This window comes from Pelodiscus sinensis, chromosome 5 (genome assembly GCF_049634645.1).
Source record: "Pelodiscus sinensis isolate JC-2024 chromosome 5, ASM4963464v1, whole genome shotgun sequence".
NCBI lineage: Eukaryota > Metazoa > Chordata > Testudines > Trionychidae > Pelodiscus > Pelodiscus sinensis.
The window spans coordinates 63,812,473-63,827,574 of NC_134715.1; the positions used below are offsets into that span (position 1 = coordinate 63,812,473).

The 15,102-nt window shown below is 39.1% G+C and overlaps 1 protein-coding gene across 6 annotated transcripts in view; it reads left to right on the forward strand.

Annotated features, from left to right (window-relative positions):
- TLL1 (tolloid like 1) overlaps positions 1–10,884 on the forward strand; it is a 397,022-nt gene extending 386,138 nt beyond the window's left edge. For 5 of the 6 annotated variants that reach the window (XM_075930164.1, XM_075930162.1, XM_075930163.1 and 2 more), the window contains 2 exons: positions 4,838–5,088; positions 8,891–10,884. In XM_075930164.1, the coding sequence (XP_075786279.1) occupies positions 4,838–5,088; positions 8,891–9,025 (386 nt within the window). In that variant the 3' untranslated portion in view covers positions 9,026–10,884. Of the gene's footprint in view, positions 1–4,837; positions 5,089–5,370; positions 5,506–8,890 lie in introns of those variants that run through there. The other variant, XM_075930165.1, reaches the window with a different exon arrangement.
- Positions 10,885–15,102: the final 4,218 nt, after the last annotated feature.

Here is a 15,102-nt window from a genome sequence, read left to right on the forward strand (position 1 = left end):
CCCTCTGGATGGCAGCCTGCGGCAAGTGCAGCCGAGCTGATGGCTGAGTGCTGTGATGTGCCGAGTGTGGGCACTCAGGGCACTCCGAGACAGGACGGCTTTGCAAGCGGGGAACCCCTGAGAACTGTCTGTCCGGGGTGGGGGTCAGCTCCCTTTAAGCACAGCCCTCGGCTAGCCTGATGCAGCAGCTCCACACTCTAAGTCCTAATCTGATGCCCTGCCGGCACTGCTTCCAGCCATCCTTAACCTCAGTTCAGTGTGGACATGCTAGTTCAAATTAGCAAAACACTAATTCAAACTAGTTTTTAAGTCTAGATGCGCTAATTCGAATTAGCTTAGTTCGAATTAACTAATTTGAACTAAGTTAGTTCGAATTAGTGCTGTAGTGTAGACATACCTACAAGGATTTGGTGGGGAGAGGGAAAGGAGACGGAATTTGGTCATTGGGGGGAGGTGGGAAAGGAAAGCAAACTGGGTCTGGTCGGGATCGGGTTTGGCTGGGAGGGAAGAGGGTACAGGGTGGATCAGGTGGGGGAGAGAAGAGGGGTAGACTGGGTCCAGTCACTGAAGGGTCAGGTTTGCCTGGGAGGGGAGAGAAGGTGGAAATTGGGTTCCGTGCGTGCATGGGGGAGGAGGGTGGGAAGTCGGGATGTGTGAGGACAGAGATGTGTATGAAGGGGAGACAGGACGTAGGCTGGGTTTGGCCGGAGAGTGTGGTGGGAGTCAAAGAGAAAGGGGCGCTTTCCTCCTCCGTGCCTGTCCTGGGGAGGGGCGGCCAAAAAAATGTTTTGCTTGGGGTAGCAAAACACCTAGAGCCGGCTCTGGCCCCACCCCCAGGTGCGCGGCCTATGCGCAGCCCCTCCCCCTGGTTGCCCCGCCCCCGGGTGGCCCAGCAGCCCCACGCAGCACCCACCACCCAAAAAGGTTGGGGACTACTGATCTAACAGATAAATCCATGACAGTTTGTCTTATCTTACTTCCTCAGTCTTTGCTTCCAGGACTAAATATGCCCAGTTATTCTAAGCTTTTCTTGTAAATCACGTTTTCTAAACTTTTTTAACATTTTTGCTGCTATCATCTTTCCAATTTATCCACATCTTTCCACACAGTATTAGACACAGTACTCTGTGTGAGGCCTCACCAGTACAAAATAGAATGGACCTTCCATGCTTATGTATAATATTCCAGTCACTTTTCCTCTGAATTATACTAGTGTTTTTTTTGGTAATTGCATTACATTGCTGACTCACATTCAGTTTGCAAATCCCCAGCTCCTGTGAATTGGTGTCAGGTTTTCAATCATATTTTTTACTTTTGTTTGCATATATCAGACTAAAGAAGTGAGAAGTATTTTGGGAGCTGGCTATGTTCAATTTCTTAAACAATTCCAGTGGATTTAAAATACAAATTTCCTAGAACTATAAATCCATGTCTTGTACACAAATTGAAAAAATCAGCATTTAACCTAAAATTAATATGGTCTTAATATAAAATTAATGTACTCATGCCCATAATAAAGATATATAACCTATTTGGAAGCATGTTTTTAAAAGCATTCATGCATCAGAAGATTAAGCATTGTTTTAAAATGGTTGTGATAATCCTACACTATAGAACAAACTGTGTAAGCTGCATTAGACTGACATATTTTAAACTGCTTTAAAAATCAGTTTCTCTGCCTCAGTTTTGACATAACATCGACGAGTTCTAAGGTAAAGGATTTAAAAGCTCTTAAGTGACAGAACAGTGTAACTCCCATTGTCCTTAGCAGGATAGGAAGAAAGACAAGAAACCAGGATTGACACTAGGCTGCAGTTTTACCCAATAACTAACCAAACACTCCTTTGGTTACTGAAGGATAGTTCTGAGGTGAGTTATTCCCAGGTGTGGTATTCAACTCTTTTGGCAGTCAATGAGCCCCCTTCCTATGCTCCTCGGGCTGCCAAGGAGGTCGAATGCCCATGGGGAAAAACAAGAAAGGGTGCAATCCTTAAAGGAGCCAGATGTTTTCTTTTCCCTAATGGCCTAGACAGACTCCCTATCTCAAAGGCTGACTGGAAGGTGGGTTACATTTAAAATTAGATTTAAGTTCCTAAGCACTTCAGTTACTTTTGAAAGTGTTGTTGTACTTAAAATCACGTGAAAAAAATCTCCATTATTTCTTAAATCAATTTAATGTTTATAAATGTAAGAAATTCTTCCTGTTTTAAATGTTTTGCAACTGGTAATGTGGATGGAACCTTCTTCTTTAACTTCATAGAAACAATAGCATATATATGGAAAACAATGCATACAGTTGCTTACAAATATTTCCTTTTATAGGTGTTCTGTGTCTTAAAAATGTAAAACCCCTTACTCCAGTGAAAAACAAAAATGTAACTGAATTCACCGAAAAGTAAAGTAACCAGTACATTAGGATAAATAATAAACTAAACCCGGGTGAGGAGCCTCATCTATATCTTAGATACCGCATTGCTGTGCAGTGGAAAAATTGCACACAGATATGAAAACTCATGAAGGTATCTTGCAGATTTGCAGAGGGTGCATTTCTGTTTTTGCCATAAAATGGCACATGCTTATCAAGAAGAATTTAAAATCCTATGTTGAACTATAAATCAGGTTTAATAGAATTATTCCAGTTACATTATATATATTTTTCTGTTTTGCTTTCCCTTGATTCTTAATAGACATATTATCATGAATACTATAAAAATGCACTTTTAAGCACCCATGTGTTCCTATTATTAATTCCTACCTGTATTCAGATGTCAGCATACGACATCACTGTTTGTTACAGTTAGACTTAGGTCTGAGCCACAAAGTTCACAACCAGTTCTCTTTTCCAGAGCTCGGATATGTTTGCATCCTGGGATTTGTTTAGCTGATCATAAAATATAATGCTCTACACAGTATCCTTACAGAAACAGATTTTTTTACAGTTGCTGTAGAAATGAGTGTCACAAGGGTCTTGTGAACAATAAACATATGATCCCTCAGAAATAAGTGACCTGTGTTCATTGAAATCTCCTTAGGTGTTAAAATGAAAATAACCCAGCCAAACCTCCATTCGAAATCTTATTAACAATGCAAAGGTTATTTTTTAAATACAGTTTTTCATATGTTCTGAGCTGCTTTTAAATAGTCCATTTAACTTTAACTAGCTTATTATATTTTCTATGCAGTAGAATAGTTTGCTCTTAAGCCCTTAATAATGTCTCTTTGAAAAACTGCCAATTTTCTTAAACTGTTTTTCCTTGCTTCCCATGGGACTTTACCTACCAACTTCCCAGGTTTGCTTAAGCCTGCCTTCTTGAAAGCCATTGTCTTTATTTTGCTGTTCTCCCTCCTACCGTTCCTTAGACTCATGAACTCTATCATTTCATGATCTCCTTCATCCAATCTTGCCTTCTTCTGCCATCCACCCAATTCTCAATTGGTTCCTCTCTATTAGTTGAAATTAAATGTAGAACATCCTCTTCCTAGTAGCTTTCTCCACCTTCTGAAATAATAAATGGTCTACAATACATTCTAAGAACTTATTCTAAGAACTTATTATAATCTGTGCCTGGCTGTATTATTGATGGATCTTAACATTCTTTTTTCTTGAAGTGAAATGTAACATTGTTTAAAACTGTTTTCTATGAAGTGTTGTAATATATATATTTTAAACTGGGAATATTTAACAAGATACATCTGAGTGAATTTGTAAGACAACATGTCTTAACCCTTATACTTGAAAATTGACTAATTCACATAAATGATAAATATTATGAAAATATGTACATACAGTATGTAATGTTGATGTATAAAGCTTGATTTGTCTGCCCTTATGTGCTTCTGAAAAGTATATTATGATGGTTATAACACAGATCAGCGGCATTTTCTGCAAATTTACTGTCCTCTTTAGTTGTCCAAAATTATTTGCATCATGAAAAATCATGTGTTAAGGCTATTAAAAGAGGAAAGGAATGAATTCTGCAGCATTTTATTAGAGTTTAAATTTATTGGACCCTCTCATTTTGGTTCCTCACTGCACATTAATTCCACATTTGGTCTTTAGAAGGGCACGATGGTTTACTTTCTCACTCTTAATACAGTAAACGTCTGATAATCCGGCACCTTTAGGACCCAGGGGGTGCCGGATTATCAGATATGCTGGACTATTGGGGGGGGGGCTGCCACCCCAGATCCCTCATAACCCCCCCTTCTGATAGTCCGGCTCTGCCCCAGGCGTCCCCGATTCAGCCGCTGCTGGTCAGTTTCAGCAGCGGCTGAATCGCGGATGTCTGCGGCAGAGCAGCTGGGGTGCTGCCAGGTTGGTCCCACAGCCCCAAGGGGCAGCGCTACAGGACCAACCCAGCAGCACCCCAGCTGCTCTGCCCCCAGCTTCCCCGATTCAGCTGCTGGTCAGTTTCAGCAGCGGCTGAATCTGGGAAGCTGGGCGCAGAGCAGCTTCAATTGTCCAGCTGCCCTGAGCACTTCCAGGTTCCCGATGCTGCCGGACCATCAGGAGTGCCAGAGCATTGGATGCCGGACCAATGGAGTTTTGCTGTACCTTACTAGGCAAGAAGTTCCATTGAAGTTGTAAGTTAGTTCTCAGAGACAGTAAGAAGAATTGGGTTGACATTACTTTAAAAAAAATTAACTTATGGGCTAGGTTCTGCCACCCTTATTCAGAGTAGTACCTCACTCTATAAAGGAATAACATTAACTTCTCTAGATTTATTTGAGGAGTAAGGGACTATTTACCTGAGAAGGCTAGCCTTAAAAGAAAAAGGAATGATGAGCTGTACTAAAGAAAGTGTTTCCTTATTCCTTATTTGTTTCCTTCATACAGAGTGCGGTGGTCGACTGAAAGCTGAAATGAAACCCAGAGATCTGTACTCTCATGCTCAGTTTGGTGATAACAACTATCCAGTTCAGATGGACTGTGAGTGGTTGTTAGTATCAGAACGTGGCTACCGAGTAGAATTAACATTTCAGACATTTGAGGTGGAAGAAGAGGCAGATTGTGGTTATGACTATGTTGAACTTTTTGATGGGCATGATACAACAGGTGTAAGACTTGGTCGATTCTGTGGCTCTGGGGTAAGCAATCAATAACTAAACCATATCTTTATGCACAAAAAAATCTTTAAAAAAATACAAGGTCACTGTCAGATAATTATCTCCAAACTGTAGGTTTTGTCAAAAATAAAGATAATCTTTTACCAATATTTGGAAACAACAGACATGTTTTTATGAATTAAAACAAAAATCAATTGAAATATTTTCAGCCAATAAGTATTCTGTAGTCTTTGTAGCCAGAGTGTTGCATCATGCTAATGCATACAAAGCAGAAAGTAACATTGTTTATTCTCTTCTATATAGTATTTTATACCACACTCGTCACTTTGGTATCTGGGCACTTTATAGTACTGCATTAAGAAATGTGACTAACATCTGTCACATGGTTTATTCTCTCCCCAGAGGGAGAAGTACATGCAGGCAAGTGTCTTCTTAACTATTTCTTTAAAAGAGATGTACTAGTTTATGTTCATTGTATAAAATAAGGTAAAAGAAAACACTGAAGTAGAATTGGTATTTCAAATAAGAGACTTTTAATATTTTTCTCTTTTAATGACCTGCAAAGTGTTATAGGTAAAGGGATTTGTGTGAAATCTTCCATTCTAATTTCTAACCTGACTCTAAAGAAATACAGGAGATCATTGCAATTTGCATAATCACTATTCACAGATCTGCATAGTCATGGGTGTCTCCTGGCTGAGAGGGAGAGGGAGGGAATGCAGGAGCTCTCTGTGAGGGCCTGAAGCAATGGAGAACTCACTGCAGATCTCAGCAGTTGCAATGAGTTCCCCGACAGCTTTCAGTCCCGGTGATGAGTTACCTCCAGCTTCCAGTCCCTGGGGTGAGTTCGGGAGCCACGGGGAGTTCACTCATGGGGGCTGGGAGATGTGGCTCCCAGTATTCGTGAATTGCATCGACTGTTTGATTAGTCGATAGTGCACCTCTGCCTTAGGGCTGTTGCTACACTTCAAAGGTGAAATTGCTACAGGGAGCATGTCTTCGCAGGCCCCGATGCAGGCAGAGCAGTCCCCTGAAGGCCCCATGCTCCACACAGCATTTCAAAGCGGCAGTGCTGCATGGAGCACAGGGTCAGCTGGGGCTCCCCTGCTGACCCTGGGCTCCATGAGGTGCTGCTGATTTGAAATGCTGGGTGGAGTCGGAGTCAGGCTCCTTGGAGCATTTCAAAGTGGCAGTGCCACATGGAGCCTGGAATCAGCTGGGGACCGGGTGTCGGGCTCCATTCAGTGTTTCAAAGTGGCAGTGCTGCATAGAACCTGGAGTCAGCAGGGGAGTCCCCAGCTGATCCTGGGCTTCATGTGGGGCTGCAACTTTGAAATGCCGCATGTAGCCTGGGCAGCACGCAGTGTTTCAAAGTGGCAGCACCACATGGAGCCAGGGGCATTTGCTTATCAGATAGTCGACTAGTCGTTCACACCCTAATTGTGACTCCTGGGGCGGACAACTTATTGACACCCAAACAGTGTGCATTGGCCTACCTCTTCTGGCCTGGTGTATTAAGGAAAGGGGAATAAAGTCTCCATTCATTTACTGGCAGGGGAGGAAGGGATCCACTGTACAGGTCTTCTTTTTCTGTCCATCTCACTAAACCGAGACACAAGATTTGACAGAATCCTACATGAGATGGAAGGGGCCATTTACTCCCTTGCTTGGCTATGAACAGTCTACACCTAGGAAATAAGAAGATTCAGATATTTGACTTTGGACTGACTTGCTCTGAAGAAAGCCATGTCAACCTCCTTTAAAGTATATTAGGCTTGGTGGGAGGAGAGGGAGGAATGGGAATGATAGAGCCCTAATTAACCCTTAGAACATCAAATATACTATAGGGACACAAGCATTGTACACTGAATAGTACATCAGGTTAGAGCAGGTTAAGATAGACATCTATTAGGGATGGTGTAGATGGTACTGGGTCCTGCCGTGAGGACAGGGGACTGGACTCGATGACCTCTTGAGGTCCCTTCCAGTTCTAGTGTTCTATGATTCTATGATCAGTATCTTCACCAGTAAGACATAAAATATGACTCCAGACACACCTGAAGATTACTTCCCTACCCTGCAGTTCTCCTATAGATAACAGAATCCTTCCTAAACTATAATCCTCTTCCAGGTTCCAGTCTTCTGCTCACTCTGTCCGTATTGTCTGCGTTTAGTTATATACGTATTGTCAATCTCATGACAGCTAATGTCACGCCAATAAACAAATCGTATGTTATCACGAGCATAGTACACACTCTGGGAAAGCAGCACCAAGTAGGGCCAAATCTGAATTTGGCATAATCCAGATCCCATTAGAGCTGCTGTGCTAAATAATGAGATCATCAAAAATAGGAGCTGTGATGAGTGAATGAGAGGCTAGTTGTGGTAAGTAGGAGTCATTGCGCAGGTGAAAAGAGTGGTAATCTAAAAGTTTGTTTGAACTCCAAACAAACATCCTAAATGCAATGTTTTACTCTTAAAATGCATCCATGATCAATTTTTTTGAGGGCAGCTATTCTAGTTTGTCATGTCTATGTCACACAGTTTAATTGCTATCTGACTTTTCTAGACATTACTTTTCTAGAATGGAGTTTTATCAGGGCATCCAAAATAGACTATGTTGGGTTCTCCATTATGGCAGTATTTTTCCTGATGAACCCTTCTGATTTCACTGAGATTCCTCTGGACATATACCAGTGGAATGGAAAACGGAGTTTAGCCCACTGCGTTCTGGAGCATTACAATGTTAGTTTCATTATATAGATTATTCTATCTAGAGAAGATTTAGAAAGACCTAATCAAGTTAGTTGAATGGAAAATATGATAGCAGATGAAATTCAGTACTGATAAATGCAGAGTAATAACATTTATGGGGAGCAAAACCAAACTACTGATACCCTTAAATTGATTTTTTTACAGTATCCACTTAGGAAAGAGCATCTGGACATCATAGTAGACCAGTGGTGGGCAATCATTTTTGCAGGGGGACCATTAATGAATTTTGATATGTGGTCTTGGGCTAGGCAGAGTCTAAGGTGGAAGGGGTGGGGCTGGGGTCTAGCCTCCCCCAGTGTTGTCTGGGGCTAGAGGTGTTGAATTAAAAACACAGCAAAAGGCTCCTGGCTCTGTCACAATTGTGTTGCCTGGCAGCTGCCTGGGGTTGCTACAGCTATTTAACATAGTGCAGAGGTAGTGCCATGACCGGGATCCATTTAAATAGGATCCTGCTGCCTGAGCTACTTTTTTACAGAACTTTTGTACTTGTTATTGTTAGGCTGTGTAACTGACTGCTACATGATTCGTTTATGCCTGGAATTTAAGATTCAAAGAGGGACTGGATGGGTAGGTAACAAGAATAACCAGCTTTAATAGTTAATGGTTAGAAAAAGGTTAAAACCTTGTACTTCAGGGTTCTCCTATTTGGGCTTTCTTGAAATGGAAATTGTCTCACATCTGTCTACTGTGGAGGTATTCCATCTTCAAGCATCTGTCTCTGACCATTGTCAGAGGTGGGCTACTGAACAAGATAGACCATGGTCTGTTCCAGGATGGCATTTTGTATGTTCCTATTACATTTTTCACTATATTGTTCTGGAAGAATGCTGTACAAGTCTCTGAAATTTCTTGCTGCATTGTTTTACAATGTTAGACTAGGACTTAGCACAGCCTGCTTGAAGGTGTTATATCCACTATGGAATGATGGAGTTAGACTCAATGGTATCAAATTAAAGAGGAATGAAAAAAAAATCCATAAGAAAAGTTTTTAACTGAAACCTCCTTCCCCCAACAGTGAAAAATAACTTCATGTACTTATTTCTTCTAGCCACCAGAAGAAATATATTCAGCTGGGGATGCCATTTTGCTCCATTTTCATACTGATGATACAATCAACAAGAAAGGATTTCATATACGATACAAAAGTATAAAATATCAAGATAACATTCACACCAAAAAATAACGCAAGAACCTCTTTGCCAGAAAATAGGAAAGAGAGAATGGGTATGATGGAGAGGAAGGAAACTGTATTTTTTTACTGACATTATTAGCACAAATGTTTTATATAATGTGTTCAGTTGGAAGCAAAACATACATGACCAGGAACATTTTAGTTCACAATGAAACTTTCACCTATCTCAATGGAATGAACGTGGTGATGACATGTGGGCTCCATGCTTGACTGTCTCTCTGCAAAGCTGATGAAAGGGCATTGCATGCTTCCAGGGAAACTATAAACGCTTTTGTTTCCAGCTTGATGTTTGTCATAGATGCTTGCAGAATCAATCAGTTAAATTCAGTGTAAGTGACCTTGCAGACTATTCTTCCTTCTGAAAATTGTCTGGTCCAGGAGAAAAAAAAATGCTCTTTCTGGTCACACACTCAGAAAGCTGTCCTTATACTGAAATTGCTTTGGCTTTGTATCAAGGATACAATGCATGCAAGACTGTACAAGGAGATATGAAATGGGAAAGTCTTCTGAGATTGGTCTGTACTTATGTAGGGATTGTTTCACCTGTTATTTTACCAATATTTTGAAACTGGAAAAATCACATCTCCTGACATGTAACTGATTTCATTTTACCAGCATATTGAAAAAGTCTGAAATATTGTATTCACCACCATTATTAGTACACTCAGAATTTGGATAGTAATTAACTGAAAATGTCAAGTCTATTGCTTAAGTAAGCTATGTCTGATGATGTGCTCTCATTTTGAACTGAGCCTGATAGGAGATGGAGTTAATGTTTAACAAACCTGTTGTAAATCAATATTTTGTCCTCTGGGAAACAGAAATCATCGTGAATATAATCATCTGAAACTCCAGTTACTGATTTCATTTTCAGTAGTAAAATCATAACTGCTGCTAAACTGTATTACTTTGGAACATTTTATGAATGAGCTAATTGTCCCATTGTAGCTAATCAGAAACAAAGCTGAAAGTAGTATCCGAAAGAAACATTTCCCAACCCATTGAAAGAACAGTATAATTTGTTTTCTGGAAATAAGAATTTTCTGTAATGGCAAACACCAAACAGGATTTGTGGTTGAAAGAGAATTTCTATGGTGCTATTCCATGAACATTAAACACAAAACGAAGAAGTTCTAGACCTTTGAGCCAACAACCTGCAGATCATGAATGTCTCACTATGCCTGGCTGCACCTGAAGAGTAAAGACTTATTACGCATATGACGAGATCATTGCAACGGCAGCATTAGTCCTGTGGAACAACTATTACTATTGCCTTAGAATTCTTGCACATGATCAAACAGATCTTCCTGTAGATACATCTTTCATTTGATAAATAATTGGACAACTTGAAACTTTTAATGTATGTCTATGAAAAGATCTTCAAGCAAACTCCCATCTGCAGAGCTTAGATCGTCGGCTGTAAATACAATGACTTGCTTTTGATGTAGAAATGTTACTGTTAGAATGAACTAGTCTATGTGCTTTAGGCCATACATGGCTTTAGTCATGATGTATATGCATTATGTGTGTGTGAATGAGTGCTCCAGGAATGTGAGAGTTATTTTATGGATGAACAGTTAAATTGTGCCAAGCTCTACCAGAACCCTGTTTGACTGTAGCAACTTATCTTAAAAGGTTTTGTAGACAGGTAAGTGGGACTTCTAGTCAGCAAGAACAAAATTAAAATAAAATGTTATGTTTCACTTACAAGAAATATTATTTTGGTATCCTTTGTAAGTTGCTACCCAGATTAGCTTAGTTTCTGTTACCCTACCATGAACATTCACTGGCACTAATAAATCTGTTGTTTTTTTTTACAAAAATAAAAACAAAACAGATGTGTAGGCGTCCTTGGCTGTATTAACCACTGATTTATGTTGCTGTATCTCCCTTTTCCCTTCCAACAAAACACTCATAAGTAAAGTTCAAAGAATGAATCATTTTTATTCCTCCTTTGGATATAATTGTACTTTTCTAATATTGCATGGCTTTACTTTTCTATGGATCATTTTTCAGGGTGCTTGCACAAGAAGAAGTGAACAGCATAAATTGGCTGAGTGGAGCAGAGTTGCTCCAAAATCTTTCCATACAAACTTGTGTCATAAAACTTAATGTAGCAGAAAACTATGCTACAATACAATACACTGGTGTAGTTCGTTCTGTTCTGAAACTGCTTAAATAACTTATTTAAAGGGGTTGAAGAAGGGTTTGAGGAGACGGTAACAGGTAGGGCTAAAGGGCTGTTTTTCTCACTACATCATTCTATATCATCTTTTTTCCCCCATTAAATTTTTGCTCTCTGGTCTCATGTCAGTAGTTTCTTCTGTGTAGTACAAACTGATCAACATTTACTCTAAACACACAGAGGAATCAGTCTTTTCTCCTTCACCAACATACTACATGTTTTCCCACTTGGTGAATATTCTTTTGCCACAGAATTTGGCCCAAGGTGGTGGTGGGTTATATGGTTGGTCATCCTCCAGATTTATGTGTGTATGAATCTCTGCTTTCTATGCAGAAATAAGGTGGTCAATCAGCTACGTTCTAAGGAAGGAAGTTTAGAATGAACAAGCTGAGAAGAGAAGTGAGCGAACTTTGTATGCATCCCGAAAGCTATAATATGTGAGTTCAGGGGTCTGGTCTGACTGGCCACAGGGTTTGTTTCCACATATCCAGTAACTCCATCATGATACTTAGCATGGAAGGTCTTACACACAGATTGGAACTATGTGTTTAGGAGGGGAAAGAAGACTGTTAAGCTTCTTGACTGAGTTGGGGAGAATATTTCACTCTTCCTCATATATAGAACCCAAATCTGAGGTGTATCAGACCTGTCCTCCTGTAGAAGAATTATAATTGGTCCAGTTAACGGCATGTCCAAATAAGCAGGGAAAGTGTATTTTTGGCAGGTTTTCACCTCTTCATTTAAATAACCACGCAAACATATATACCAAATGGCAATTGAATACAACCTGTTTTGTTACATTAGTTCTAAAGATTACACTGAAACTAACAAAAATGAGATAAAGTGGCATAAGAAAGTTATTCTGTCTTCAGTTTGTCCTTGTATTTATCCTACATATGGTGAATAATTTCAAATTGCTCTGAGAACCACAAAATGGCTAAGTACTATGCAGAAATCTATGCATGGAGTGACAGCCAGAGCAGATCTTTAACATTACAATAACTCTGGTTTTGTGTATAAACAAATTTAAATTTTATAAGTTTAAATCATTCAAATAACTGAGTGAAACTTCGTCAACCTAGAGGGCTACATTGGTAATTTGCCAGGAGAGAAAGAGTCACACCTAATTTGTATAAAATGGAGGAAATTGCTGTTGACCTCATAAAATAAAAGCCATGTGAACCCTCAAGCTGAGCAATTTCTGTTCAGCTTAAAATGAACAATATACATTAGGACCTGTAGTCCACATGCCACACTAGCTCACTGTAATTTGTGTGTGGCCACTCAACTCTTGAGCTGTAATTGTTATTATTTATAAATATTTTTGCTGCGGAAGAATTTATGGATCCCTAATTGGGATTAGGATCACACCGTACAAGACACCGTACAAACGACTAACGTAGCTCCCTCTCCAGGGATCTCACAATCTATGATCAAGTATCCACTGCACTGCATGGTAATCATCCCATTGACTTCAGTGAGTGTTGGATCAAGTCCCTAGGAGTAAGAATAGGAGAGTAAGGTAGTGGAGATGCATGTGATTACATAAGTTGGTGCTTGGCTATATTAGTGTCATTGTCCTGTTTTTCATTTCAATGCTTGTAAAATTAAATAGATATGAATAAGGAAAATGTAATCTGATATTAAAGAAGTTGGTATCAGCACCAGAAGCAAAATGAATGGAAGATTAAAAATATAAATACACTGGAATGAAGTGATACATGATATATAGAAAGAGATCTCTGGGTTAAGTTTTGCTTTCTGTTTACTCTTGCAACACCATTGACTTTTATCAAAGGTTGTAGAGATGCAAAGCTGAATGGAATTTAGATGAATTGCATCATAAGTACTTTATTTCACAGAGGCTGAGTGAAGGCAGCCAATTTAAAACCAGCACCCTTGTGTAATAGATGTGCTAATCTTCCAATTAATCTTTCATATGCATTAGAATTCTTTGTACTGTTTTGCTTCCATCCATGCTAAGTAACGCTTATGTAATTAGCTAGATGTGTATGTTAAGTCACTACTTCATCATCCTTCAAACTATATTTGAACTCTAGAACACATAGAAATGATTGATTTGCAAGTCAGTAAATTATATGGTTAACTAAGTTCTTGACAAGGCCAACCATGAGCACAAGAAAAAGGAAAAAAATGCTTATTCTAAGTAATCATCTGTGTTCCACCATAATTAATGCTGTAATATAATTTTATGGTTTTTCCCCTTAGAAATCTCAGTTTTAGCTTATGGAGCAAAGAGAAAGTTGAAATAATGAAGGTAATCAAAGTAACACTACCGAAAAAGAAAATTAGGTTAGTTTGGCATGATTTGTTCTTGATGCATACATCTTGCCTATTATTTACCATTCTCTTAACTTCTAGGGGTTTACAAATTGATTGTGTAATTGTGTTCCAGTATCTTTTCAACTATCCAAGTTATGCTGACTGATCTATAATTCCTCATGTCCTTTTTGCCACCTCTTTTAAAAGTGTTTAAATTGTGCTTGCCCATTTCAAGTCCTCTGGGACATCCCCATACTCCATGAAGTCTCTGATGGGTTCAAGGTTTTCAGCCTGGCTCTGAAAATCTGTAGGATGAACATATCCAGTCCTGCTGACATACTGTAGGATGAACATATCCAGTCCTGCTTACTTGAATACATTTAATTTAGCTAAATATTCTTTAACCTGTTCTTTCTCTGTTCTGCCTTATGTTTCTTACCTTTTTCGTTAATATTGTGTTCAGCATTTGGTCACAAGTAATCTTTTTAATGAAAATAATTCTGATTCATAGATTTACTTATCTTCCGCTGCTCAATTCTAGTTATCAATCTAAATAATGACAATGGTAATAGTTTAGATTTACAGGAAAAATGATGCTATAAGAATGCTACTGTACTTTTTCACCCTAAGTCTTCCTTTAGGACTGCAACAGTGTGGGCTCAACTTTCAAATGTGAGAACTCAGTGCTAATCTGAGCCACAAATCCTTCAAAAATGGAATTAATCTGTAGAGCTAAAATACCTTTTTGATTTTATGATGAGACCTTTATACTGGTGAATTTTTATGAGTGCATATTTAACTTAGTGTATGGTAACATAGCTGCACAATACCTACTAATGGTTGAGGGTTGGTGATTCCCAATATTAGTTACTGAAAAATTTCCTTTTTAAATATAGATTTGTATCAGTAAAAGACAGAAAACATTGCTGAAAAATTTTAACACTATTTTGATTCTCAAGGGAAAGAGCCTGAAATTGCCTTTGAGTCCAAGGTAAGTGAAATATTTGGATTGTTGTGTACACAGGAAGCACTATCTGGTATTTAAACACTTTGTATCCATTCATAGCCCCCACATTTGTCTAGTCTTCTGTTCCAATTGATCAATTAGTGGAAACTTATCCCCCAACCATACAGATATTGCTTAAGTTCTGTTATTAGACAAATCCATAGGGGATGCAGCAACAAGTGCTGCTCATTAATAATGTATCTTAAACCAAATTATTCAGTATAAGGTTATTTTTATTTTCTATTGAAGGTTTATCACACTTTCAATTTACATGTCTTAATTATCAGTCTATTTTTCTGAAAACTGAAGGATCCGCCACCCAGTCTTGTAAATTATTTTTAATTCTGTGTAGTTAAGTATTTCTGACCCCGCCCCCCTCCTCCCCCGCACACACGCAGTTTCTTCATTTTGACATGGCTGGAGTTATAAGTGGATTGAACACTTGGATGTCACAGAATTACCAGAAGAATGAAAGTCTGGATTTTGTGCAAGGGATGTTAAGCCTATTTTATTCATTTCTTGGAATAGTTAGGTTGTAAGCTCTGTGAATAGGAGCCATCCTTTGCTATGAGGACAAACCATATCAAACACAAT